The sequence below is a fragment of the Pelmatolapia mariae genome, linkage group LG7 (assembly GCF_036321145.2).
Source record: "Pelmatolapia mariae isolate MD_Pm_ZW linkage group LG7, Pm_UMD_F_2, whole genome shotgun sequence".
NCBI classification, from domain to species: domain Eukaryota; kingdom Metazoa; phylum Chordata; class Actinopteri; order Cichliformes; family Cichlidae; genus Pelmatolapia; species Pelmatolapia mariae.
In genome coordinates, this window is record NC_086233.1 from 15060759 (window position 1) to 15087594 (window position 26836).

At 39.9% G+C, this 26836-nt stretch overlaps 1 protein-coding gene across 2 annotated transcripts; it reads right to left on the bottom strand.

Moving 5' to 3' along the window:
- Window positions 1-3736: 3736 nt before the first annotated feature.
- LOC134630623 (arylsulfatase B-like) lies at window positions 3737-26726 on the bottom strand. 2 transcript variants are annotated; one of them, XM_063478061.1, is made up of 9 exons: window positions 26252-26726; window positions 23357-23543; window positions 21756-21946; window positions 21150-21357; window positions 18646-18889; window positions 17446-17516; window positions 9493-9606; window positions 8386-8528; window positions 3737-4756 (listed from the first exon to the last, which is right to left on the bottom strand). In XM_063478061.1, exons 1-9 carry the CDS (start codon window positions 26516-26518, stop codon window positions 4727-4729), a joined length of 1455 nt encoding a protein of 484 aa, XP_063334131.1. In that variant the 5' UTR covers window positions 26519-26726; the 3' UTR covers window positions 3737-4726. The 2 variants fall into 2 exon arrangements, with proteins under 2 accessions (XP_063334131.1, XP_063334130.1); XM_063478060.1 differs by lacking the exon at window positions 3737-4756 and having other exon boundaries at window positions 7970-8528.
- Window positions 26727-26836: the final 110 nt, after the last annotated feature.

Below are 26836 nucleotides of genomic sequence, written 5' to 3' on the forward strand. Positions count from 1 at the left end.
ACAGGACTGCTGTTAGGATGGATGGGAGTGACTGCTCCGCTAGAGCCCGCCCCAAACCCACCAGTTACTGCCTCTCTGCAACTCTCAGCGGACTCTTGAAAACTGATGATAATTTTTAATTGTATTAAATGTAGTCTAATGTGTCACCAGTATATTTCTGAATTTGGTGTATTTTCATTTTTTTCACCAACTAATTGAAAAACTGGACAAAACACTGTATTAATTAATAAGTATTAATATCAGAAAAAATAGACTTTTTCTCCACTCAGGGGTAGTATATCAGCCTGTAAGCACCAGGCACACTCACAAAACATTTCTGCCCAAAATGCTGATTTTAGCTAATTTAATTATATGTAAATGTTCCATGTTGTTACATATGTACAATGTAAAATGTTTCATTGAATGAAATTTGGTCAAATGAAATGTACGTGATTGGTATCCATTTAGTTTATACCGAGTACATTTCCCTAAAAGATAAAGTATTTGAATAAATAAACCTTTGAGTTTTATATGTTTCAGTTGCATTTTAGTCAAAATTATTGCTTCATGTTTACTGAGAGTGAACAATCTTGTTTTTGAGTAAAGAAGTTATCTAACCATTATGATTTAAAGTAATTTAAAGCAGTCCTGATATGTGTTTCCTTAATTTTCTGTTATAAATAAATTATTTCAGAGGTGGGTGCTAAAATTAAACATTGCTGAAGTTTGAAATAATGAGGTCAGAGTATGTACCAGTAATCCCTGTGAGGCCAAACCTCAGGCAGCAAACTCTTCTGAACTCTAAACTTTTCTAAATTTGGACCTTTATGATGTCACACAGAGGGGATATTTCTAATATGGTCATTTCTAATAAGGCCTACCCACCTGCTGTTCAAAGGGGCAACTGGATGTGTGTGTGTGTGTGTGTGTGTGTGTGTGTGTGTGTGTGGACGGGTATTAACATCTTCATGGGGACCAAAAATTGGTAGTTTACTATACTTGTGGGGACAAACAGCCCTTGTGGGGACCAAAATCCCGGTCCCCACGAGTTTGAAGGCATTTTTGAGCCTCAAAATGTGGTTTTAGTGTCAGGGTTACAATTAGGTTATGGTTAGGTTTAGGGTAAGGGTCAGGGTTAGGCATTCATTTTTGATGGTTAGGGTTAGGGTAAGGGGCTAGGGAAAGCATTGTGTCAATGAGATGTCCCCACAAGGATATAAATACACACATGTGTGTGTGTGTGTGTGTGTGTGTGTGTGTGTGTGTGTGTGTGTGTGTGTGTGTGTGTGTGTGTGTGTGTGTGTGTGCGTGCGCGCGCTGGTGGTGGGGGGCTGTAATTAATCCCCCACTAATGTGCATGATTGTTCAGTTCTAAGGATGATAATCTTTTTGGGATATTTTCTTTTTTTAGTTTGGACCTGTTATTCCATAAAGGTTTTTATATCTAGTTACTTCCCTCAACTGTATATAAAAAACGTAGCTAATATGGGAATACCTTAAAGCTGCATTCTATTGAATAACCAATAGGAGGAGACTCATGGAGTCTGAAAGGAGATTTACCCCTTTGCGTTAAACCTATGCCTTAGTTATGTCATAACAGCTCATAATTATAACCTCAATATAAAGACTCACATATGTCAAAAAATTCCTGGAGGGAGATTTCGGAAACTATTGGAATGGACAGGAAGGAATGTATGAAAAGAAAAACTGACCACAACAAACAGTGGGGGATCCAGGAGGGACAAAGTCCCAGGAATTTATTTGTTTCTATCGTGGCTAGCACCACAGAAAAAACACCAGGATGTAACGAAAATCATGCACAAGCATGAATGCTGGCGATGGCATCGGCCACTACGTGGGTTACACTGTAGGCTCTACAAAGATTCACAGCAGTAGTCTAAGTCTACAGTTATACTTTCCGTGTTTGTGAGTCTGTAGGAATCAGCGACATAATTTCATCATCAGACAGTGAGCGTGGGTCCATGTGGACTTACCTGCCAATCTTTTTAGAACTGTGAAGACTCGTCTGTGGAGACGTTACATTACAATGTACCAACTGTGCAAGAGCTCCAGGCAGTGGACTTTTTAGAAGCATAGCAGCAATCGCTTCTTGGCTGTAATTTTTTCAAGCTGTCCATGCCTGTGTCCCCAACAGAGTATAATCAAAGCTTTAGAGAAAACAAGCCTTCAGCTCACTGGATTTATGATGAAACACTTTCCAGATGAGTTTATGGTTCGAATTGCAAGTCTTATAACAACACCATCTTCATTGTGTAAATTATGGTCCCTATTAAAATCAAAAGGTGGAAAGCAGGGTATTTTTTTAGAATGGGATTGCTTTGTATGTGACACAATAAATAGCCAATAACAAAGGACTCAACACCTATAAAGGATATAGCAGGTGGGTGATATTCTTTAGTCAAAAGTGAACAAGGGCATATTCACTTACTGCAAATTGCTCCTCCATGAGGATTTAATAAAAAAGTAACAAACACCAAAACTGACCTCCCATGACTTACTATGTAAGACATATAGGACACTATTACAGCTACAGAGTTTATATGGTTTTTATCCATATTTTCTCATCTGAGTAACTCCATTGACCTTTATTTGTAACATAAAAGCAAAAGTCACACAAGTAAAAACTCAGTTAAGTTTAAAAAATGTGAAAGTTCATTGTTTCCCTATGTTTCTAAAAAGTGAACTGTTTCCCAATTAAAATGTCCGTTTATTACACTCACTTTGTATCGACAAGCCATTCACCCAGTATTACTGTGGCTACATGTCACATTCTCTCTAAATCTGAGGCTCAACCTTGTCTGGGAGGCTAACAGCTGAGTCTTAGACACATCATCAATCAATACAGAAGGGTCACATACTGAAGGTCCAACAGTCTGAAGGCTACACAGCAGAGAGCCATACTTGCAATATTTTCAGACATGTGAATGGACCATCTCGCATCTCCAGTCTTCTATTCTTTTCATTGTCAATAGAATTATATGTTGAGTTAGTGTAAGATTGCTCAGTCAGTTCATTTGAAGAACAATAGTTTCAAACAAAAACTTTTTTATGTTTGTGTGCACTTTGCACAACAGTGAACAAGTGTGAATGCACTATTTTGAGAGTGTTGTGACTAGGAGGGGAGCAACTGCTGCCAGGACCTCAGTGCCCCACCTATTTGTGCTACTTGGTCAGTCAAATGAAACTGGAATAAAATGGAAACACAAGGGAAGTCCCATGACTCGGTCATGGAGTTTCTGGCTAAACAACTGCAGTTATTGACAATAATAACAGCCCTGATGCTATCCTTTCAGTTCTTGGGATCACTGCTACTCTGACCGACCTTTGGTTTGAAAGCCAGACTGAAAGTGCAGAAATCCACTGTAGAAATAGTTTAACTTCTAATCTGTAAATTTAATTTATCTAGTTTGATCTACAAGGTTAGCTTCTCTAAGATCTGAGTGACTTTGTACCAGGAAACCAACTCTTCGTCAATGAATGCACAAGTTTAGAACTTTAGATAAATAATGAATAATTACAGAAAGGATTTACATCATAGAATGGTTCTATAGTAACATTCTGAGCAATTGTGTCTGTAAATTTAAATTTTAATGCATTTTTAGGTTATTTAGGTTTCGAACCTCTCTGCATATTGTTAACACCATGTAGAGGGAAGGGTAGCCTAAAGTGCTAAACAGAGGCAAAACAAGTGAATTACAAGTTTGTGCAAAAATGCACCACACTCAACGTGGTCTCCAGTCTGTTCAGTGCAAAATCCTGTATGAGAAGCAGCAATTAAGAAGTTACATTTAGAGGCTTTGTTTTTTCTATAAATAGCAGCCCACAAATTACTGTGTACTTCCTTAGCATACACTGCGACAAGGCGTTAATTCCAGGGAGGACACAGTATAAGGGAAAAAGGTGGGAAAATGTAAGAATGTTTCTGGTATATTTGCAAAATAAATACAAGGTAAACTAAGCTGTGTGACAATGCAGGAAGAAAGAAAAAAAGTAAACAGTAAGTCGTTTTTATTTGTAATGGCACATAGTGTATTGCTAAATCTTAAAGCCAAGAGCTGAGCTTAAGCTTTTAAAAACAGGATAAATCTCATAATCTGTGTTCTAATTCATTATAAGCCCATATTTGAACTGTACCTGGGTATCTACTTTTATAACTACAAAGCTTGGAGTTACAGAATATATTGTGCATGTTTTTTAAAGTGGATACATAGATCCAATCTGAACAACATCCAACAGAAAATCAACGTGAACAATAATTAGCATATCACAAATTGCATGAAAGTTTCTGATAAAGTTTTGGCTCCTCTAGCAGCAGGCGCCACAATTTGAACCAATGAAATACTGCACAGTACTGCAAGTAATAAAGTTTATTTATGAAGTGCTTTCAAACAATTCAGAAAGTGCTGCACTGGTTTGCTTTTGTTCTGGTGCTTCGGCCGAGGTTGTGTTGGAGTCTTGTCAACCCAATCAGCCTCATCAGCAGCCAGTATACAAGGACCACCTCCAGCACTCAGCTTCTCTGCCTGTCTCTGAGATTTATTGTGCCCCTGCGTTCCTGCGAACTGATGTTGTAGCTTCCCGGTATTCCCTGTGTGGCTGAAGAGCAGTTCTCTTACCAGGACTACTTACCTGTCTCTTGAGCTGACCAGTTCCTTCTGAAATAATCACCTCAGCAACTCACCTGGCTGTTCACCCTCCTACGACCCCAGCAGTCCCCCTCTGAGTATCATCCTTGGCATTGCAAAATAACCAACCCCTGTTGTATTGAAAAGACAAACAAACCTTGGAACATCTCTTTGGAATCTCTCCTAATAGACTTATCTGGAATAAGCACTCTCTTTTCCAGTGAAACCACTCCCAGTGACCTGATGTGTCTCTCAGAGATCCCAGCCTTTTAATGTACAAATTTTTCTTTGAATGTCAGTAAATTTCGTTGACCGAGGTAGGAAAAGATACAATAAAACCAGAACAATACAAAAGCATCTTAAGCCACATAATAAAAGTAAACCGATAGCTTTAAAAAACAAGACTGTGGTCCCAAAAGTTAATTGGCAGGAAGCTAATGAGCAAACGTTAGCTTGTTAAAGTAATGTGCTAGCATTTAGCTGAGAGCACCCCAGTGCTAATGCTAAGTAAAGCCTAACAGAGCTGTTAGTGTGTATTTAAATTACATTAAGTGTGATGTTTTTCAAAGTCCACTGTTTGCTGATGTAATGTGATCATTTTATCTATGTAAAGTTTTTAAAATTTCATCTATATCCCACACAAACACCTTTGTGACCCTCACCAACATACGGTACAAAATATCTACATAGCCGTTTTTAATTAGGTGCGATAAGCCGTCGGGTTTCCCCTCTTCGAGGCTCAAGGTTCAACACATTCCTGACTGCACTGGTCAGTATGATTTTAATCTGTTTTCACAGGCAGGCGGCACAGACAGACACAATCTTGTATGGAATTCTCGTCCCACTTGACTGTGAGACCTTCAGTCTCATCTTGTGAACATACCAGAAAGGAATCAAGGGTGGCAGCCCTTTTTGTGTGTGTGTCCCACATGTGCTCACTGGAAAAACATCTGAGCCTAACACTGGGATATCATATCTTTACCCTGTCATATCTTTCAGGGGCATCTCTCTGGAGCCACACATAGCTTTGTCATTGCAGCTGAAAAAACAACAACGTGGGGTGACATCAGAGTCAGCGAATCGCAGTGTTGATACAGCGGAGGCACATCAGAGCTGAAGACTGTGCTCGACACTCACGGTGCTGAGTCAAAGTGCAGAATTAAGTGCGAAAGACACACCAAAACCACTTTGAAAACTATGAGGAGGAGACGAGCTGTGACACCGCAGGGGCACGCTGATCATAATGACAAGTAGGGGAAGACGGAGCAGCCTGTCAGGAGGGGCACTTCACCACAAACGGGGTATGAGAAGTGCAAAAGTGGTCTGCAGTCGAGCTGAGAAACTTACAGGCCCTGGTTTTACATGAATTGCAAACACTAGTAACGTCTAATTAAATAGACTATCCCATCATACTGAAACGCAGAGTTTTGATTGTAGAGTAAACTGACAAAGTGACAAATTTACAGCCTCAGCAAAGTAAGAAGCACTTTCTCAGAAACATAAAATAATCATGTGGTACTATGGTATTTGCTATTACCAAAATCCCAGTTTGAACTCCATTTAACTGCCACAAATGGCATTTTACTTTAGCATGTGGTACCATGATTACTTTGACAGAATTAGACACCAAATAAATAACTTAGAAAACAAAAATGTAGAGTAGGTTTTAAAAATTTAAGTAAGAAATTGGCAGTGGACATGGGCCATGGGCATGCCATCTGGGCTGACTGTTACTTAATAAATAATTTAGTGAAATTTGCCCTAAAAACCTCGAAGGCCACTCATCAATTAAGCATCAAAATTCAGTTTAACTAAGTAGGACTTACTTTGGACCACAGACAAGTGAAGACGCTGAGAAAGTCAATGTAACGCTTTTGAATTATGATCAGTTGTGTGCTTTAAAGAGATGATATTCAAGTAAACTGAGTGTATTAAAACAGATAGAAAAGAGATTTACAGTGATTTAAAATATACTTTACTCCCATATTTAGGTGCACCGACCAGGATTTGGAAACATGTTAATAAAGATAATATACTTCATACAGACTTTTTATGGTGCTGGTATTTATGGAACAAAAATTAATAATTATAAATTAAGGAAGGTAAGGTATCCATTTCCTTATGTTAAATTACAAAACAAAAATCAATCCACTGATTTGCTTTTAGAATAAAAAAAAAGTGCATTTAAAAACAAACCATTTAAACTGAAACAAGTTCAAACCCTCACCACTTTGCATAAACGTATTGGCATATCCTGGTACCACCTTCACATTTAAAGGACAGATTTGAGTGGGTAACAGTGCAAGATATATGTTAAATGTCACATGGAGCAAGGAGCTGAGAGCAAACAGTATTGCAGCTTTGGTTTCTATGGTGACAAGTCTGGGAATTGTGACAAACAAAACAGGAGCGTCATTGACTCCTTAATGACAAATAGGTCTACGGCTCTGTTTTTCTGTAGCAGCAGTATTGTTGTTTGTTTTGCTCAGCTGTCAATCAACATGCAGGGCAGGTTAAAGGTCGCGGCCCACATTCGGACAGTGGCCGCCTGCTCTCAGCAGGAAGCATTTCCTGCTCTAGTCTGTATGCTGCTTTCAGTGGAAGGTCAAACACCTAGGGGTCAAAGGTCAAAGAGGATGTGTATATGAAAGAAATTAGTTTCTCCTGCTCAGATTCTAGACATGCAAATGTATAGTGTAGCTCCCCTCAGAGACAACACTATGCACTATATCCCTCAACCGGTCGTGATCTGACGAAGATTCACTGGTGAAGATACACAGAGATTAATAATAACTAGTGATTTATAAACACATGGTGAGTGAAAAAGAAACCCTCAGAGTAACTAAGAGAGGACTCAGGGTCACTTGATCCAGCCCTAACCTGATACAGCCTAAGATAAAAAGTCTGAGAGAGCAGATAAGAATCTCTGAGTAAGCCCCAGGTGGATGATAGATAACAACAAATAAAATTGGTTTTTGAGTTTTCCAGCAAGGATGGTTGGGGCTAAACATTAGGCTTCCAAATGAATTAAGTGTCTGGATCTTTGGTTGATTAATAAGCTGGAGTGAAAGATTGCTGCCATCCACCCTCCTCAGCCTTTGCTTCTGGGTAACAATTAGGGGTGTTGATTCATTTAAACTAATCCGCTGTAACCAGATTTATGTAAGGCAGAGTAAATGTGCAATAATCTTTTCTGGCATCGTTGTATTTTTACTGAGTTGTATATAGCACTTCTATTCTATTTTTATCTTATTGCATATTTTATTCTATTTTATTCTACTGTATATAGTATTTTATTTTATTCTATTCTGTACAGTTGTATACTGTATTTATTCTTATTTTATTTTATTCTAATTTTTGCTTCATAACTTTTGCACTGTCCACTTCCTGCTGTGACAAAACAAATTTCCCACGTGTGGGACTAATAAAGGTTATCTTATCTTATCTTATCTTAAATCAGTTTTGACTCACAGATGCTGCTGTTACTGACTTTCTGAATTCTTTGGTATTGGCTGTTATTCTCTTTTAAAAACAAACAAACAAAAGTTGTTGTAAAACGTCACCTTTCCACACAAAGGAAAATTCCTGCTGTTGTAATTCACAGTAAACAAAATGCTACAATATTGGTAATATCCGCCTAAGCCCAGGGCCCCCAGGCTCCAGTGGGGCCTGGGTCACATCTAGGGTCATCGTCAGGAAAGTTTATGGGCTGAGCACTTTTTTGGTGGTGCTCTAGTCTACAGAGGAGATGCTCGACTACCTTGGGGAACTGAGCAGACACCTCATTTCTCTCTTCTGGATCCTTTTCAATGTTAAACAGCATGACAGGCTTCAGCTGATCCACCTCAGAGGAGCTTGAGTCGGAGGTGTTGCCGTCAGGTCGGGGGAACCAAACGTCACATCCTGGGGATAACAAAAAGGACATTAGCAGTATTGTTAAGAAGGGAAGAAAACCCCATCTCCATTTTCTGTTCAGCTTGTTTGTTCTTTTTTCCTGCCCTACTTATTATAGATGAATTTTATCATGTGCAAAAACTGAGACGCACTGCTAAAATTGCACTTTTCTTATATTAGAATATCTCAGGGATTAAATGTGTAATTAAACTTCTTTACTGACAGAAAGGGGAGTTTCACTGGTCCGGTCCACTCAAGATCAGACAGCAATAATAATAATAATAATAATAATAATAAATAAATAAAAAAAAATGACCAGGCAACCACTGCTTTTCCTAGTGGCAACAAGGCTGCCATATTTTTACTCTAGTGTGACTGAGCCATAAGGCAACTTGCTTCATACTGGTTAGATCGATCACTTAGTACTGGTATTAGAACAATAATTTAAAAAAAAAAAAAAGAAAGAAAATCCTCCAAGTCCCAGAATACATTTTTACCCCCCCCCCCCAATATAATATAATATAATATAATATACTATACATTTTCCACAGTGTGATCACAATGTAATGGGCCAAGTGGTATCCAGTGGGCAAGCCCACAGTTAATGGCACTTTGGCTCATTGACCAGACCACAGACTGAAGATAAAAGATGGCCTCTGGGTCTCAAAAATGAAGGAAGAGAGAACTATTTTCCTCCTGCACAATGAGGACATGCTGTCAGCTCTGGCAACAACAACTTTACGGTTTTACACAAGATATATTCAAATATTTGCTACTACCAACTTTACTTCATGTATTGCTACTTTATGACCTTGGACTTTTACTTGGCATGGAGTGTTTGATTGTATTAAGTTGTTTGTTTGTTTTTTTTAATAAAGATAAGAAATGAATGTCTTCCTGTGCATTACTGTGTTTCATATTCTACGTTCCACTTAGACTAAATATGACATTAGAAGTGACAGAAGATACTGACCTGGGTACCCAGTCAGCAGCTTCCACTTTGAAGATCGAATGGCTGCGTGAATGGACACATTGAAGCCGGAGTTGGCCACCTGAGCCAAAGTTAACTCGCGCTGCCTGCCAGGACCTGTAGACAGAGGAGGACAGAGGACAGAGCTGATTCAAGGAAACCATCCATCTTAAGAACTACAGTTCGCCGATTAAGATGATATTAGTCCACCACTGGATACAAAGCGCCTTCTGTGGATATCTTCAGAAACCAAATGAGAAGGTAGACTGGCATCAGCATACTTGACAATCACAGTCGGTATCAGGTGAAGGGTGTGAAAATAAATGTACTAATAACAGACTCTTTTGTGCTGCAAAATCTGCAGTGAAATAGAACAGTTTAAATAAACAAACCCCATGAAAATCCCTCCTGTTCAAGAACAAAAGTTGTTTTGTTTTTTTTAAATGTATAAATTTCTGCAAACACACAGAACTTTGGGCCTGGAGGAATTTGACAGATACGGTGGTAATGTGGTCGACTCAGCACCAGTCTTCCATGTTTGCCAAGCACAATGAATAATGTGCCGTTAGTGCAGTTGTGCAGACACAAAGATGGCACAGAAACAAGGGTCACAGTTACCAATGAGCACACTTATCAGTTTCATAGGGCAAAAGTAAATAACTGATCTTCCTTTTGATGGTGTAGAAATATCTGCAGCTTCCAGTGATGGGAATAACGGCGTTACTTTTTTCAGTAACGAGTAATCTAACTAATTACTATTCCTATCGTTACAACGCCGTTACTGTTACTAACAAGAAAATGTGGTGCGGTCGCGTTACTGTTTTCAACAAACAGACGGTTGAAGCTGTGTTCAGCTTACTGCATCTTATATCAGTTGCACGGAAGTAGCTGTAAGTAATCTGGGCCCTACAGCTTTAAGCAGCTGCGCGCGCACCTGCGTACGGCAATCACTTTCTGGCAGACGATCACTTTTTGGCACAACACCTGGAGCTAAAGGGGCAAAACAATCGCATGAGTGCTGCTGTTTGACTGGAAGAATAAAGTAGTCGTGGTAAGTCAATCACATGACCACTTCAAGATGACAAAGCAACAAGGTGATAGATACCAGTTTATAAATTGTGTTGATAGGCCACGTAAAACCAGAGTCATGATAAACAATATATACGCGGCGTTTTTTCCTCAATAGTTTCATCACGTTTACTGTCTGAGGACAGCGCTAGCAAGCACTCTCTGCTTATGAGCAAAAAAACCCAAAAATCAGCCCTTTCGTTTTGGTGGAAAAATGCACCATGTCGACCAATCAAAAAAATGATATAGCAACATGACATTTGGTTGTTTAGGAAGAGGGGGAAGTTTTAGGAGTGATGGAGAGAGATAGAGAAAGACAGCAGAAAAAGAGAGAGAGCAAGTTTTGAGATGTGAGAGATTTGTGACGTTTAGCGTGTTTGGAGTGTGTAGTTAATGTGTTGTCTTGTGTAGTTAGTGTGTAGTGTTGTGGATAGTTTTGTGTTGTGTGTCAGAACAATGAGGTGACTGCTGTCTCCAGGTAGAAAAAGGAGTGATACACCTCCTGCTATCAGACCTGCAGGTATCAGGCTGTGATGTTCTCCTTTATAGTGGACAGAAATTATTTTTTGGAGTGGCACAAATAATTTGTGTGGCATCTTATTGAATGCAGAACAGCTGATTGTTCTGTAAATAGTTTGAAATGGTTATTTTTTTTTTTTTTTTTTAAAAAGGGGGTAAAAGGTAAATGGCTGCAAATAACTTTGTTGTTTGCAAAACTTGTGCATAGGATTTTAAAATTGACAATTTATATTTGCATTTAAAGTTATGAAAGTTATGAAATATGATTCAATAAACATGTTTGTGGTTGTTACAGTAAAAAATATAACTTTTTCTACTCAGATTTTATGTTTTTTGTCTGATTTTAGATCAATTGTGTTAATACAGTATGTCAAAATGAAAACATAACTGTAAATTCAGGCACGTGAGGTTGTGCTGAAAAGCATGATACCAAACAAGGCAAATAAATAGTTTTTAAAGGTGAAATGTAGAGGAAACATCAAAAGTAGTCAAAAATGGCCAATTATACCCTGGAGCCCAGAGGGTTAAACTTTTTTTTTTTTAAAGTAACGCAAGAGTTACTTTTCAAGTAATTAATTACTTTTAGACTCTTGTAACTCAGTTACTTTTTTGAAGAAGTAACTAGTAACTATAATTAATTACTTTTTCAAAGTAACTTGCCCAACACTGAGTATTTCTAACCCTTACGGAAAATGTCTCCCAGAAGCGAGTACACATCTCCGCACCTTCAGACACAGGAGATCTGGCCTTGAGAGTATTCTCAGGTTCATACCTCTGTTGACCCCAACAATATGGTCCTGGTTAGACAGATTTGCAAGTCATTTCAGCCTCCTAACGCTGTCAAAAACAAGCATGTCCTCAACATTCTTCACATAAAGAGAAATCCACACCCACACAAAGCCAAAGTTCCCCATCGGGGCTTGTTTAATAGAGCCGATTCCGCCGCAGCAACATGAGTGAGGGAATTAAAACATTTCCGATCTCAGCGTTTTTGCGACCACATGATAAAAGCTTCGACAATGAATTCTTCGCTGATCGTTGTGCGAATGACGTGTGGGTATCTCAAACACTTCCAAATGCAGAGCTAAGCTGCTCAGCTCATCAGGGATCGGCATCGCTCACATGGTTGCGTAAGAGTGGGGTATTCAGATTCAGGTGTGAACACCGTTATGTAAGTAGGTGATTAATGATTGACAGGTTTGATTAATTATGCTGCGCATGAGCTTCTTCTTCCATTCTTAAAAAGGGACTGGACCTCAAACCCCAACAGATTGCCCGCAGTGTACACATGTCCACTTCTTACATTCATTCTTTGCAGCACAAAGGAGGCTGCACTCATCTGGATCCACAGCAGGATGACACACAAACAGGAGGACGGGAGGGAGGGAGGAACAGTGGGAAAAGACCCCGAGTGAGCAAGAGAAGTTTCTAGAGGGAGAGCTGAGGAGTGATTTAAGGTTTGGGTCAAGTCCAGGAATCGTTCTCTCAGCAAGTGAGAAGTTCAGGGACCCCTCTGTGACCCATTTAGCCACAATCCTTTTACTCACAAAGCGACAGCAAAGAAGATTTTGAAAAAGAGACTTGAAAGGAGTGAAAAAAAATAAATGAAGGAAAAAAGTCTTTTCATGAGCTAAATAGAAGACACCCCCCCCAAAAAAAAGCATGAAGAGGAGAAGGAAAAGGAGAGGAGAAGGAGAAAGGAAAGGAGAGGGAGGTCTCAAAGAGAGGCTGGGTTATAATAGGAAAGAAGAAAAAGGGGAAAAAAGAGAAGAATTTCAGCCTGGAAGGGAGGGTGGGTGTCAAAGCGGTGGCCGACAATAAACTTTCAAACATAAAACATGAGGTTGAAAGCTTGTAAAGCAGTGCTTCCCTTATCAAGCCAATGATTTAAATGTTAATGACCACCAGTAAACTTTGAGGGTAATTTGAGCAACACTGGCTGAAGCTGTACAAACAGGCTCGTGAATGAGGGATTTTAATAAGTTAAAGCTTCATTTATCAATATTTGTATTTGGTTTTGGTTTTCTTCCTCTCAGCTTGGTGCAGCCAACTATTACAGTTTTCACATTACATTTTTTCAATGATTGTTTTTGTGTCTTTAAGCTCCTTGTTTTGGTTTGACAATCAGCAACTTTAAAGTTTTGTTACTCTAGTTCAGTACAAGAGGCCCTGATAAACTCAAAGTATACTCCCTGCTCAGCAATAAACAGCCCACCAAACAGATCAGCAACCAGTTAATGTGAGCCCACGGTTGCCCCTAAAGGACTGCTGATGGATGCTAATATTGTTTTGTTTTCTTCCTCATTTTTGATGTCTACTACACATCATTAAAGACAGAACATACTGTACTTTGTAAAAGTCCTGGGCCATCCTTTATTTCTTTATATTTTGCTTCCAAGGACCTAATTTGGTCCTTGATAGTTATCTTGAGCAAAAGTTCTCCAAACTTTCAGAAGGTCTTTCAAAGTTTTCTTAGGACATTGTCTGCTTTTTAACTCATTTTCAGTCTAATCCTGTACATTGCCGTTTTAGAAACACACTGCAGGCAGTTTAGTGTCACGACTAAGCCTAACCTGCATGCTTGTGTACTGAGGGATGAAATGTTTCTTCATTAAGCCACCTAACACTGACCTATCAGTCAAGGATGAAAAAGACATCTAACTTGAGGAATAAATCAGTATTGTATGAACATGCAACAGACAATGTAGCAAAGAACCAATTTTTAATTGGCTCTTTCAGCACTCTGTTACTGTCAGCCTGTCACAAAAACAGTTTGCTTTCACTACTTAAGTTGAATCTAAGAAAAATGCCAAAGATCAAACAGTTTGACAGGCATCAACTGAAAAACCTGCCAAACCTTGGCATGGTGTGCAGTATCCCTTTAAAACAATTTGAGGAAAAGACAAGTAGGACAAAATTATAAGAATTAGGCTTTATGGACATGACTTTCAGATAGTGTTCATCTGCTGTACACAGTTTTAAGAAATAAGAATTAAAAAAAAAAAAAAAAAAAAAAAAAAAAAATCATACAGAGACCTAACACAGGACCAGAGCAAAGCATCTGTCTTCAATTCACCCATCTACTGTTCACTGAAGCCTTATCAGAAATGGTCTCAATGGAAAGATGGTTGTCAAAAAGCCATTCTTAAGGAAGGCAAGCAGAGAGAGAAGGCTGGGGATGCCAAACACACAAGAACTGGACTGAAAATCAGTGCCAACGGGTCTTATGGGATCATGAATTCTAATTTCAGTCAGTAGACGTCGACAGTAGAGGCCTGTGAGTTTATACACTCATCTGTTACACATGGTTGAGGCTCTTTCATGGTTTTGGGCTGCATTTCATTCAGTGGTTTTTAGGAAGAAAAATGAAGGACTTTCGAAGGAAGAAAAGTACCGTCAGATTTTCATCCACTGTGCAATACCATCTCAAAAGTACCTGATTCACAATGGCTTCTTTTCAGCGTGACATTGATAGCAGATATACTGGCAATACAGTAAAAGCATACCTGGAAATACACATGCACACACACACCAGTCATGGATTGGCCTCCCTGGGGCCCACAACTCAACATTATTGCCGCACTTGCATCATCTTGACAGAGAACGGAACAAACAGGGACTCACTGGTGAGCACTGAGGCCTGGTCCAACCCACCCACCAGAGAGTCGCTAATGTAGATATGTGAACATGATCCCCCACCAGTGAACACCAAATGTTGCCCTTAAACCTGAAATTAAACCCAGATCTGTGCAGTGCTTAGCTGACTTGAAATACGGATTGACGTCAAACACTGAAAATGTCATATTAAAGCAGGCTGCCGTTCATTGTTGAATATGGACTCAGGAAGGAGCGCGACTTGTACAAACTCTAAAGGACTGCTGTTTAAAGAAATCCAGATAATATTTTGAAAAGCCCCTAATACATAAGACTACTGTTTCACATATGTTTGATCAACATATTAATATCTGTGTGGTACATCTGTGAAGCTTTTCAGTCCCAAAAAAGTTTGCAAAAAAAAAAAAACAGAGAGCAACCAAGGCTGAGTTGGTAGAGTGTGCTGTCCACTAATAGCAAGGTTAGTGGCTCACATTGCCGTTCCTCCACACGTCTGCGTGTCCTTGGGCAAGAAACTAAACCCAAAGTTGCTCCCTATGGCAGGACGGCACCTTGTAGGTCTCTGCTGCTTTAAAAAAAATGCTGTAGGAGAAACACTTTAGAGCACTTTGGAAAAACCACCAAGGTTAAAAAGGTGCTATATAAGCAGGATTTTTTTTTTTTTACCATTTTAGTCCCCTTGGACCTCTGCTATTTTAAATGTGTAACTGAGGTGTAGTATCCGCCCCAAAAGTCAGAAAGCATGGCCCCAGATAACTGCCCTGCTACCTCCCCAGAGATGGAAGCGGTTTGGTCCACTAAATATTAAGTGGTTTAGACAAGGATGAGTCCAAAAAAGAAAAAAGCAGTCCCATAGCAGATTTCCTGTAAAACCTCCCTACAATCAGAGGTTAAAGAGCGAACACCCGCCCTGCCCTCTAACATCAGCTTTCTCAGATTTCCTCCCTGGCGACTGATTACAGTGTCAACAGTGAATGATTAGAGTTTCACCCCCGTGTTATCAGCATTCCTCAGAAGAAAACAAAATATCTTGTTATATACGAAACAGTGAGTGAAAAAAAACTGATAAAATTCTCTGGATTCAGCTAATTTTAACTAAGATTCCAAACACTCTTTACAAACCTAACAACAATTTCAAACACTCTTTTTGGTCTATTCAAATGTTATATAAGACTCTATTCTAAGGTCTAAGCTCAAACAATGATCCTTTCATACAGGCTTAATGAGAAAACACAGCAGAATTACACCGTTAGTAAGAAAAGGAGAACATATCCTACACTGCAAGCACACAGAGGAGGAGGTCAGTGCATGAGGTTTTCATCATCTTAAGCCTTCACTGGCATGTGAATTATGACTAAGAGTGTTTAAGCTTGCCTGTGTGAGTTTCATCCCTCAGAACACAAGCATGCAGGTTAGGCTTAGTCGTGACACTAAACTGCCTGCAGTGTGTGATAAACAGATGACCTGCCAGGCAGCCTGCAGTCCACCTTTGACCCAATGTGAGTACACTCCAGATACCCATGACCCTGCACAGGACGAGCAGACTGATTTACAGCAGCACTGCTTAAGATCAGCTAAAATCCATATCATGATTACCTGTCACATTTATTGCAATAACAGGTCAGCCATCCATCTACATTCCCTACTGCTTATTCTATTCAGGGTCGCTGGGGAGCAACCTATACTCTAGCTGTTATAGGGCAAGAGGTTGGGTACGCCCCAGACCTGTCACCAGTTCGTCACAGGGCCCATCACTTCTCTTAATTACTGTTTTAAATGCAAGTGAATCTAATTAATCTGCATAACGTTTTAATTATCTGCACTGTGCAGAAAAGAAAATAATTTAACATAATTATTGTATTATAAAGAGTTACATGGTTCTTTGGAAGCTCATTTCTAGATCTGTGTCTTTTTTCGTTAGCTCTACCAAAATAGTTTTGAATAATTAAGAGCTCAAAATAATCACATCCACTGGTCAGCTGGGACCTTTCTCTGTGGGGTTTGCCTGTCTCAGGGTATTCTCTCCTACAGCCCAAAGACACAATTATACGATGTGTTAGCCCTTTGATGGACTGGCGACCAGTCCAGGGTGTACCCTGCCTCTCACGCTATGACAGCTGGGATAGACGCCACCTACCTGGAGACACTGAACTGAATAAGCAGTGATGGTCAGTTTATACTTTTTATTTTTTTTCATATGAATCATATACATTCAATTTAGCTTCACTCAAGATTTTCTTCTGTGGTCATTCCCCACTAGTGGGGTCATCCCACCAGTCCTTTAAACCAACACTATTGTGATTAGCTGCACCCTCATAAACCAAAGCTTTAATAAACAACAGGTAGGTGGAGCTTCTGTTCTCACAGTCGAAACAGTGTTTCCAAGTTGATCATATCAGGGCTATCTGATATTTATGACATCATACATACATATGTAGCTGTTTAGCAGCTTCCTCAAAGCAGCACCCGCTCTCATGTATTTTCAATGGATTCATTCTAAGTTCATGACAATGTATCAGCTTGTTGAAGACATTATTACACACTAATTAATCCATATTTCCAGTATAATCTTCTATTTTTCTATTAAATAACCTTAAAAAAATTACTTACTCTACCTTTAGGGAAAGGCATAATTGACTTTAACAATGGACATTCTGTGAAATCAGCAGTTTGCATTAATTGAGAAAATTATCAGACAAACTGAAAAAAAGATTTCCAAGAGCGTTAAAGTGGAAAAAAGAAATGTGAACTTACATGGAGCAATGTCATTATACAGAGGGTCGATGTTGTGCAGCAGCTCCAGTCTGGGTGAGGCAAACCCTTTGCTGTAAGATAAAAGCAGTGTTGCACTTCAATAAGAGAACACACAACCAACACGCCACGCTGTCTGACTCATGTGCTGTGAAACCCACCGGGATCTGTAAATCTGAAGCAGCTGGCTGTTGCTCACCAGGCGGTCATATGCGCTGACCGCACTCCACCACAGAGAAAACGCACCACTTTCTCTGACCACACTGACTGATAACACAACTGAAATAACTCTCACTCTCTCACTGGGTGCTTCTCTGTTCTGGGCCTTCGTTTGGTTTACGTTTCCCAGGCTGTGCTGTCGGGGCTGCTGTTTTCTGCAACTGGGACGTCCAATTAAAACACAATGAAAGCAGCGTTTTGTGCCCTGCAGTGCTGCTCACACGGCCGTGCCAGCAGCTGGTGGTCAGCTGACACGCAACGGCCAATCGAGTCAAGTGGAGGCTGCGAGTAGTAGTTTGCGGTCCTGGCTAAGCCTCGATTTTCTGCCGGGGCTCTGCTGTAGCCCTCAATTTCACCTCTTTCACTGTGTCCGCATTTAGTTTACAAATATAATGTGTCAGTCAAATGGGACACAGTGACAGCTCGCCTCACATGGAAAGCACATCTGTGGTCTGCAAGCTGCTCCGTGTGACTTATCGATTTACTAATAGCTTCTTTGCAAAGTTCTCCAAAACACAAGAGGTCATCCAGACGTGTAATTGAATATATTACATTTAACAGAATTGCATCATCTCAGGCATGTCCTGACATAAAAGGATTTGCAGCAAAACAAATTAGCTGATCTAACAGGAGGACGGCTTAATTTTTAGTCTGAAGCGAAGCTGGGGGGGGGCAGAACAGAGGGATGGACGGACTACAGATTTGTGTGAGAATGACTGATGCAATTTCCTTCTCTTTGAGCTCTCAATGCCACAGCAACAAAGGGCTTATTGAAGAAGCAGGGGCTCCTACGAGAAGAAGACAGAGGTAGCTGGAGAGTGCGAGTATGGGGCAGGGGTGGGGGAGGGTCTGAAAGGGGCACAAAGAGAGGGCAAGCTGTCAAACTTAAGAGCTGGTATCACTCACAAAAACCCTCCAGGCTACAGCCAACTTCCCCCTCAAGTCCTGTGACAGATCTTGACAGTAAAAAACGGCCCAGCTCACCTGATCGCGTTCCACACATCGAAGCCGTCCAGCGGCTTCGTGCCTGTGGTGCTTCCTCCTGCCAGGCCAACAAGTGTAGGCAGCCAGTCGGAGATGTGGATGAGCTCACGGTTCACGGTACCCGGCTGTTTCAGTAACGGGCTGGCAACAAATCCAACTCCTCGGATTCCTCCTTCCCATAGTGACCACTTCCTCCCTCGCAGAGGCCAGTTGCTGCCACCAGACAGCGTTTGACCTCCATTATCTGAAACAACCACAGGGGCAAAAGGTATGAAGATCATTTGTAGGTACTGAAACAATGTTCAAAATTTCCCAGAGTCTGGATTTCATATATGTTCAGGTTCCAGTGTCACTCTGTGGAAATTTGGTTTCTGAATGTTGATTGTACATCAGCCAAACATTTTATATTTCCAGCAGACATGTGGGAAACCATGAAAATGAATTTAAAGGTGGAAAACCCATCTAAGCGATATGTGCTCAGGTTTTGATGAGTCAAATACTCTTTAAGCAAAGGCATAAAGAAGTTTTCTTTCTTCTTCTTTTTTAAAGGCAAAAAAGAAACAGGAAACTCCTATCACCTGATAAAATTTTATCCAGTCAGCTGATATCCTTCCACTTTATGTTACCTAATTAAAGTGAGCTGAATCATTGATCACTGTATGCCAATAAGGTCAACTGTGACTGTAGCACCAACTGTAGCCTTTAACCTTATAGCAAATGGACAGCATCAATAAGCTGCAACATTACAAAGTTTCACAGCTGACACAATTTAACGTGCCAATTTGCTATGGGGGCTACACAGGGTTTTATTTTGTTGTTGTCAATTTCAGATGTGTGACATACAATCATGTGAAGAACAATCTTCTCTGGATTTCACTGCAGATCTATGATTTTTGTTTTGTTTTTTAATAGAACTGCATAAAGTCCAGTGATCAGCAGTTATTGGGAAACTTCATGTGGTGCTGAGATAAAGTCAAAGCATCATTAAAGCCATTAGGGATTCATGTACTCTGTAACATGACTGTAAAAATTCAAGGATTTCGGTTTGAACAACCAATGAAGCAGCTGTCAGTGCACTCCCCAGGGCTGCTATTGCTAAAAACAAGTGATCAGCTGAGACATTAAACCAACACGCCGTTGCTGTCTCACTGTCTGACAAATACACCTATAAAATATCCAACCATTACACAAGTGCACACACAGGCGGTTAGACTGTCATCATCCCAATAAGCCGATCCAGTATAAATACACTTGACCAGTCACATCCAGGCAAGGCTCCCCTTTCACAGGCAAAGTGTCATCCAAGTCCAGGAAGTAGTCTGTGTCGATTCCCGAACGGTTTTTGGAAAAGACCGTCTGCTTCTTAATGTCTTTTCAAGCTGCTTCGCCTCTCTACAGGCCAACTCTGTCTTTCCCAGCTCCCCCAAAAGTTCCCTTCATCCTCCTTGCTCATTTGCTTACAGTAAATTCCCAGTGAGGCTGTCAGTTTACAGAAAATGTCATCATAAAGGAAACTCAAAGTCCAACCAAACCAAATTCTGCCAATTCTGTCCTGTTAAGCTTAGAACATGTGAGTCAGTGATAACAGCTTGACCAGGATGAATTCAAAGTGTGAGCTGGAAATGCGACTAACCAAACAACTGATAAGCCTTCTTTCAGTAAGTTATAGTTAAACATTTATCTGGTCAAATCACAGATTACATAAGCTCTGCACCACATTTACACAGAAGCAGGAAGTACTCTGAGTTTTTCCACTGCTTTAAATCAGCAGAGTCAGTGTCTGCCCAGCATATGGTTGGCTCAATCCTCAGAATCACAGCGAGCCAAATGTGTAAAGGAACAATGAAACAGGCCACCTACCGTAGCCCACCACAGGCATAAAAACGCTCACACTTTACTTTCACAGCATTGTTCCTGTCTTCTAATTACCCTTTAAAAACACTAAACCCCCTAAAAATAACCCTCAAACGTAGTTACCTACTTCAGATGCAAATCATTAGATGTTCCACGTGTGGAAACCTGCGAGCAGGCACAGGTTTAAATGATGTGGTTTATGGCCCGTCTTGGCCACATTACGTTCTTCATCAAAGGTTTATTAGATGTTTTTCCTTTGTCTTTTTCTCAGTGAGTTGCCTGTAGAGCTCTACACGAAGACATGAGCTAAGAAAAGTTTTCCTTACTTCTGTCAGCCGGCAGTGACGTTTGAACAAACATAGCAAAACACCGCCCTCTAGTGGGCATCCGCAGAAAAACAGCTGTCAGCCAAGCCAACTTAAAATAAATAAATCTTGGATATTTGAGATCTCTTTCAGCTCGTGGAGACTGATTTCAACATCATGGAGTCAATTTTGGGATTACATGAAGAGATAAAAGGCACTGAGACACAGCTCTAATTAGTGCTCAGCTATATAATGCATTTATTTCTAAAAAAACAACTGTAAAACAAATGGTGGTTTATCTAGCATCTCAGTTTAAAAAACAACAACTAATAATTAAACTCATACCAGTTGAGAACACAAGGACCGTATTGTTCCAGAGTCCCTCTTTCTGTAAAGCCAGGGTGATGTTGCCCACCGCCTCATCCATAGCTGACACCATGCCGGCGTAGAGCCTGCGATTGGTGTCTGTGATAAAACTGTAGGGAGTCACGTAGCGCTCTGGCACCTGCAGGGGTGCATGGACCGCCTGCAGCGCCACATACATGAAGAGTGGCTGAAAGATAGAGGGAAACGGGGACAGAACATTCACACTGTTGTCATTACAGACGTTAAATGTCCCCCCCACCAAAAAACAAAACAAAAAAAAAAACAAAACAAAAAACCACAGTTGTGATATTACTCCAAATGAGAGGCTGAGCTAAAAAAGCTTAAAGAAACAATAAAACAATAAAGATAATTCTTGGATGAGATTAAAATAAATAAAGAAAAAAAATCTGCATTTAAAAATCAAGCGTAACATTAGTGCCAGCATACATCATCTGATGTCTGAGCTGATAACCTTCTACACATTTTAAATCTAGGATTATGATTAAGATAACTAAGGTTAAATCTAAGATTTGGTTAGGCTAGCAGTTTCACAGTTAATGTATGTGATGAGATGTTGTGTGTCACCTTTTGAGAGTTGTGTCTCTCAATGATGCTGATGGCCCTCTGGCTCAGCAGCTCAGTGGAATAGACCCCTTTGTATCCTGTGGCGACCTCTTCCCCATCTCTAAGGTCCAACGCACAGCGGCTCAGGTTCAGCGAGGGGCTTTGATAACAGCGGAAGTGAGTGAAGTAATCCTCACCACCTGTCAGGTAACCTGTGGCACACAGCGGATAATCAATACATTAAAAACAGCTTTAAAAACAATGAAAGCACAGTCATGTATGGTAATTTATCCTGTTATTCTTTATATGTTCATTATATCACTTTATATAGTGAGATGGCAAAAAACAAATGAATATTAAATATACATATTTATTCTTCTTCTCTGTAAGCTACATATTCACTGTCCATTACAGACACTATTAGCATCACAATTACAGATATGAGTGACAACACATTGCAGTGACCTCTTAAGTTCTACTGCATTAAAAACTGTTTAGCAAAATTTACACCTAATGTCGCCGTTTGTTTTGAGGTCGGCTACGACACAGAATTTTTATCATTCCTAAAGATCTAAATGTGACAAAAATGATTCCCAAAAGCCACATAAATACTGATAATTCTGGTACTGGCAGTTTATATAGTACGTGTCATTCAGATTGATTAACACATGTGTGTATATTGGGTAGTTTGAGAACAGACGGACATGATCTATGAGACTACGATCAAGATGCCAGATAAATAATGACACTAGTTTTGTTAGGCTTTAAATATAGATGTGAAAAGTACTGTATGTGCTCAAAAATTAAAAAAAAATATCATTAAATACATAATATTATTTTAAAATAATGCAAAATGTCTATAATACTGTTCGAACTCCGGACCAGGAGTATAGGGAAGCATTTTTAATAGTCGCAGTTTTTTAATTTATGTCACTCTTTAAAAAACAAAAAGACTTAAATTCTCAATTTGACTTTTACTGGGATAAACAAAGGCTACAATAAAAATGCTGTAGTTGTGGTCAGCTACTGAGGAGCTCATTTCACATGTGAAGAAATTGCAGACTTTGGCAATGACACACAGCGAGCAATGCAGCAAGCGGTTAGGAAATAGTTTCCTCAGCAGAGGTATACGTGTTGATTTGTCAACAAAATTATGCAAAAAAAACCCCCAAAAAACAACTTGGCTAAACCTTCGTAAAAACAGTCCTCCCTTAAGGCGCTATGCTCTAGTCCAAACGGTGTTTTTGTCCTCCTCATGTTTAGAACTGGATTTATTCACTTAACAGTGTCCCCTTCAGTGAAGACAGTCGCTGATCAAACATCTTCATCTAAGCCCTCTTCAGTTTTTAGCATGTGGCCTTAGCATCTAAGGTGTCAGCATGAATGATTGGGGTGAACAAAAACATTGCATTAACTGTTGGGTAACTTCACTTTTAACACACGATCTTCTATTTTTAGCTCAAATGCAAAAGATTCAAATGTATCATGAAGGTGATGTGTAACTAAGGTAATCGTCACTTATTATGTGCATGATTTTATACAAAGATAAACACATGAGCTGTTACTGAGTAGCATTCATGCAAAATGTGCTCCGTGAAGTGTTTCTTCCACATTATACAAACCAAGGTACGTGTCAAAGCCACGGCGTGTGGGCAGGCAGTCCTTCTTGTACATGCCCAGGTGCCACTTGCCGACCATGTGTGTGGCATACCCCGCCTCCTTCATGAGCTGAGGCAGCAGTTTCTCATCCAAAGGAACGCAGTACGGCTGGCAGGGCCAGATGATCTGGTGCTGCATACCGGTGTGGATCTGAAGTTTAAAGACAAACACAGACAGTTAAGAAGAAATCTGCAATTTAGTAAAAAGGGAACAAAATCGTTTAAAAACAGAAAAGAGGAAAACAACAGCCTTTGTGGTGGCGATGACTCAAACAGAAGTTTCAAAATAAATGTCCTGACTTTGTCTTGTTGTTCTCCTTTCCATCAACATCTATAATTATACGTACTTCCCTAGAAAGACTCCATTAAAATAAAGTTTACAAATCCAAAGTAGAGCCTGTAGGAAGACTGTTCTCATCATGCAGTGAAGGGTCCTCTGTGATTGGCTTAACCAAATTTCACATTTGATTTACATGAAGAAAAAAAAATAACTATTGTTTAGGAGTGTTGGTTATAATAATGGGGATTGTTCCTTACAGGAAATACAATTTAACATGCATAAACACCAAATAATGCCACGAAACATGTGACGTTAACATCGGACATAAAAGTGTTAGCTCGCTAGCTAGCTGGAATCACAATGGCTGCCATCAGTGATCCTTCATGCTACTGAATGTAAATTCTTTGGTGATCTTTCCGCTTTTGCTGTGGGTGGATGTGAAGCTTAAGCCTTTATGAAGGCCAGCAGGGAATGACTCCTGCGGTTAAAAAAAACACATCTGGTTGCATTAAAGTTTACAGTGGGGGAAATAATTATCTCATCCCCTGCTGAATTTGTAAGTTTGCTCACTTACAAAGAAATCACACGTTTCTAATTATTATGGTAGTTTCAATTTAAAGGAGAGAAACAGTATCAACCAAAAAAAACAGAAAAAAAACAACAACAAAAAAAACAAAAAAAACACATTACTTAAATCTGTAAATTGAGTTGCATTTCACTGAGTGACCTACAACCTAGCCAGAATTCCGGCTCCCACATCCTGATCTCGATTCTGTCCACAGAATCGATCATCTGTTCATTAAATTATCGATCCATGAAGATGACACAACAATGTATGTGTTAAAGACATAAAGACCTGGATGACCTCTAATTTCCTGCTGCAGATAAAACTCTAAAAATCTTAGAGACATGTTATCTAACCAGATACTTACTCTGGACGGCATTACCTTGGCCTCCAGTAACACTGTGAGGAATCCTGGAGTCGATTTTGATCAGGATTTGTCCTCCAATGTCCATATTGAACAAATATGTAGGACTGCTTTCTTTAAGTTGCGCTATATTCTCTAAAATTAAAACATCCATCTAAGAGTGATGCTGAGTGATGCTGAAGTTCATGAATTTGTTACTTCTTGGGTGAACTATTATAATTCGTTATAATCAGGCTGTCATAAAAACTCAATAAAGAGCCTTCAGTTAATCCAAAAATGCTGAAGCAAGAGTCCTGACAGGGACTAGAAAGAAAGAGGCGATTTCTCCCACATTGGCTTCTTTTTACTGGCTCCCTGTTAAATTCAGAATTCAATTCTAAATCCATCTGCTCACATACAGGTCTTGAATAATCAGGCCACGTCTTATCTTAAACACCTTATAGTACCATATCACCCAAATAGAGCTCTTTGCTCTCAGACTGCTGGTTTGTGGTATCTCTGATAATTAAAAGTAGAATGGGAGGCTGAGCCTTAAGCTTTCAGCCCCTCCTTCTGTGGAACCAGCTCCCAGTTAGGATTCAGGAGACAGACGGCCTCTCTACTTTAAGATTAGGCTTAAAAGCTTCCTTTAGAGGAGTTGACTTTAACTCCTCTGTTAGCTGCGCTGCAACAGGTCTTAGGCTGCTTGGGGTTCCCTGATGAGAGTTCTCCCTTGAGATGCTTTGTTATCAACCATCTACTATGCCTTTGATGCAGCTACCTTCAGTTATGATGTCTCTGTCTTCAGTAGCTAAAAACTGAAAATCATGCCCCGTTGGGCTGAGATCAGGCGACATACGCTTCTTTTCCTTATCTTTAGATGCTTTCTGGCAAACTCTAATCTTGAGTCTAACCAGTCATTTGCCCGTTTTTGTAAACCCTATGCATTTACATTCATGAAGCTGTCTCCAGACTGGGACTTTGACAATGACACATCTGTCTTCATCAGTGTTATTGACTTGGCTAGGTTTTATTCTTCATAACCAAGGAGAGATTCTGTCACCCTCCACTTTAGTCATTTTTTGTGGGTTTTTTATTTTTTCAGACCTTTGGGTGTTGCCAACTTGGCCACTGTATTCTGTCTTTTTAGGGAAGCAGATTGTTGATTTGACCCCTCCAGAAGCTTTTGCTCCTCTATTCAGTAACATGGCATTATCTTGCATAAAGTCAGTAAATATGCTTCACTGTGCACAAAATAAAAAAAAAAATTGTGTCACTGTCCAAATCCTTATTACCTGACTCTATATACATTTATAGATACCCCTCTTTTATTTATTTTAAGCCTACTAAGAAAGTAATGTGATATTTTCCAACTGGTTGAATAAAGTGAAAATAATAATTCTAAAATATTGGAATAGATTCATTATTTTGTTCCCCTGTATGCGTTTGTACCAATGACTGTAGAAAACAGTCTACAGTCATTGGTTTGTACTCATTTCAGTGATTTTGGAGCATATTCACATAAAACCTCTTAAAAGGATTATTCGGTTACACTGTAACTTGTGTCAGAGAAATGAAGAAATAAGGTCAGCTCAGGACTGGTTGGCTTATTGGTCATTAAGAAATATCGTCTGTATTTCAACTATCTTTATATCCAGTCTATGTTCTCACCTGATACCTCCCGGTCATGAGCTGGTTCCTGGAGGGGGTGCACAGAGGCTGCACATAGTAGTTCTCCAGGCGAACTCCTCCGGCCGATAGCTTGTCCAGGTTTGGCGTCCTGATCTCGGAGCCGTGGTAGCCGATATCGTACCAGCCGAAGTCATCAGCCAGGATAAACACGACATGAGGCTCCCCAGCTGCTAAAGTTTGAGCTAAATTTACTATGAAAGTCGAGGCAATGATCCAGTAAACCGCCTTGCCATTACCTTCAGTCATCTTCTTATTTATCACCTCAATGGGACAGTTTTTTTCCGCCAAAGTCAAACAGGAAGTCGGTACGGCCGCGTTTAGCTAACCAAGAAAGAGTAAAGTAGCACCAGCTGTTCATGAGTTATTGTAACTAATGAGGTGTCAGTGTAATGATTACACTGATCAACAATGAACGACGCACTGCAGCTAACTTTCACTTCCCTGTTCCACAGATTAAAAACACTGCCGAGACTGCAGCAGCCAATCAGATGATCGAAAACATTGCGAAGCACGTGATGTATGGAAGCCCGAATTGGCGTTTTTCAATTCCTGCTGAATTTAAAA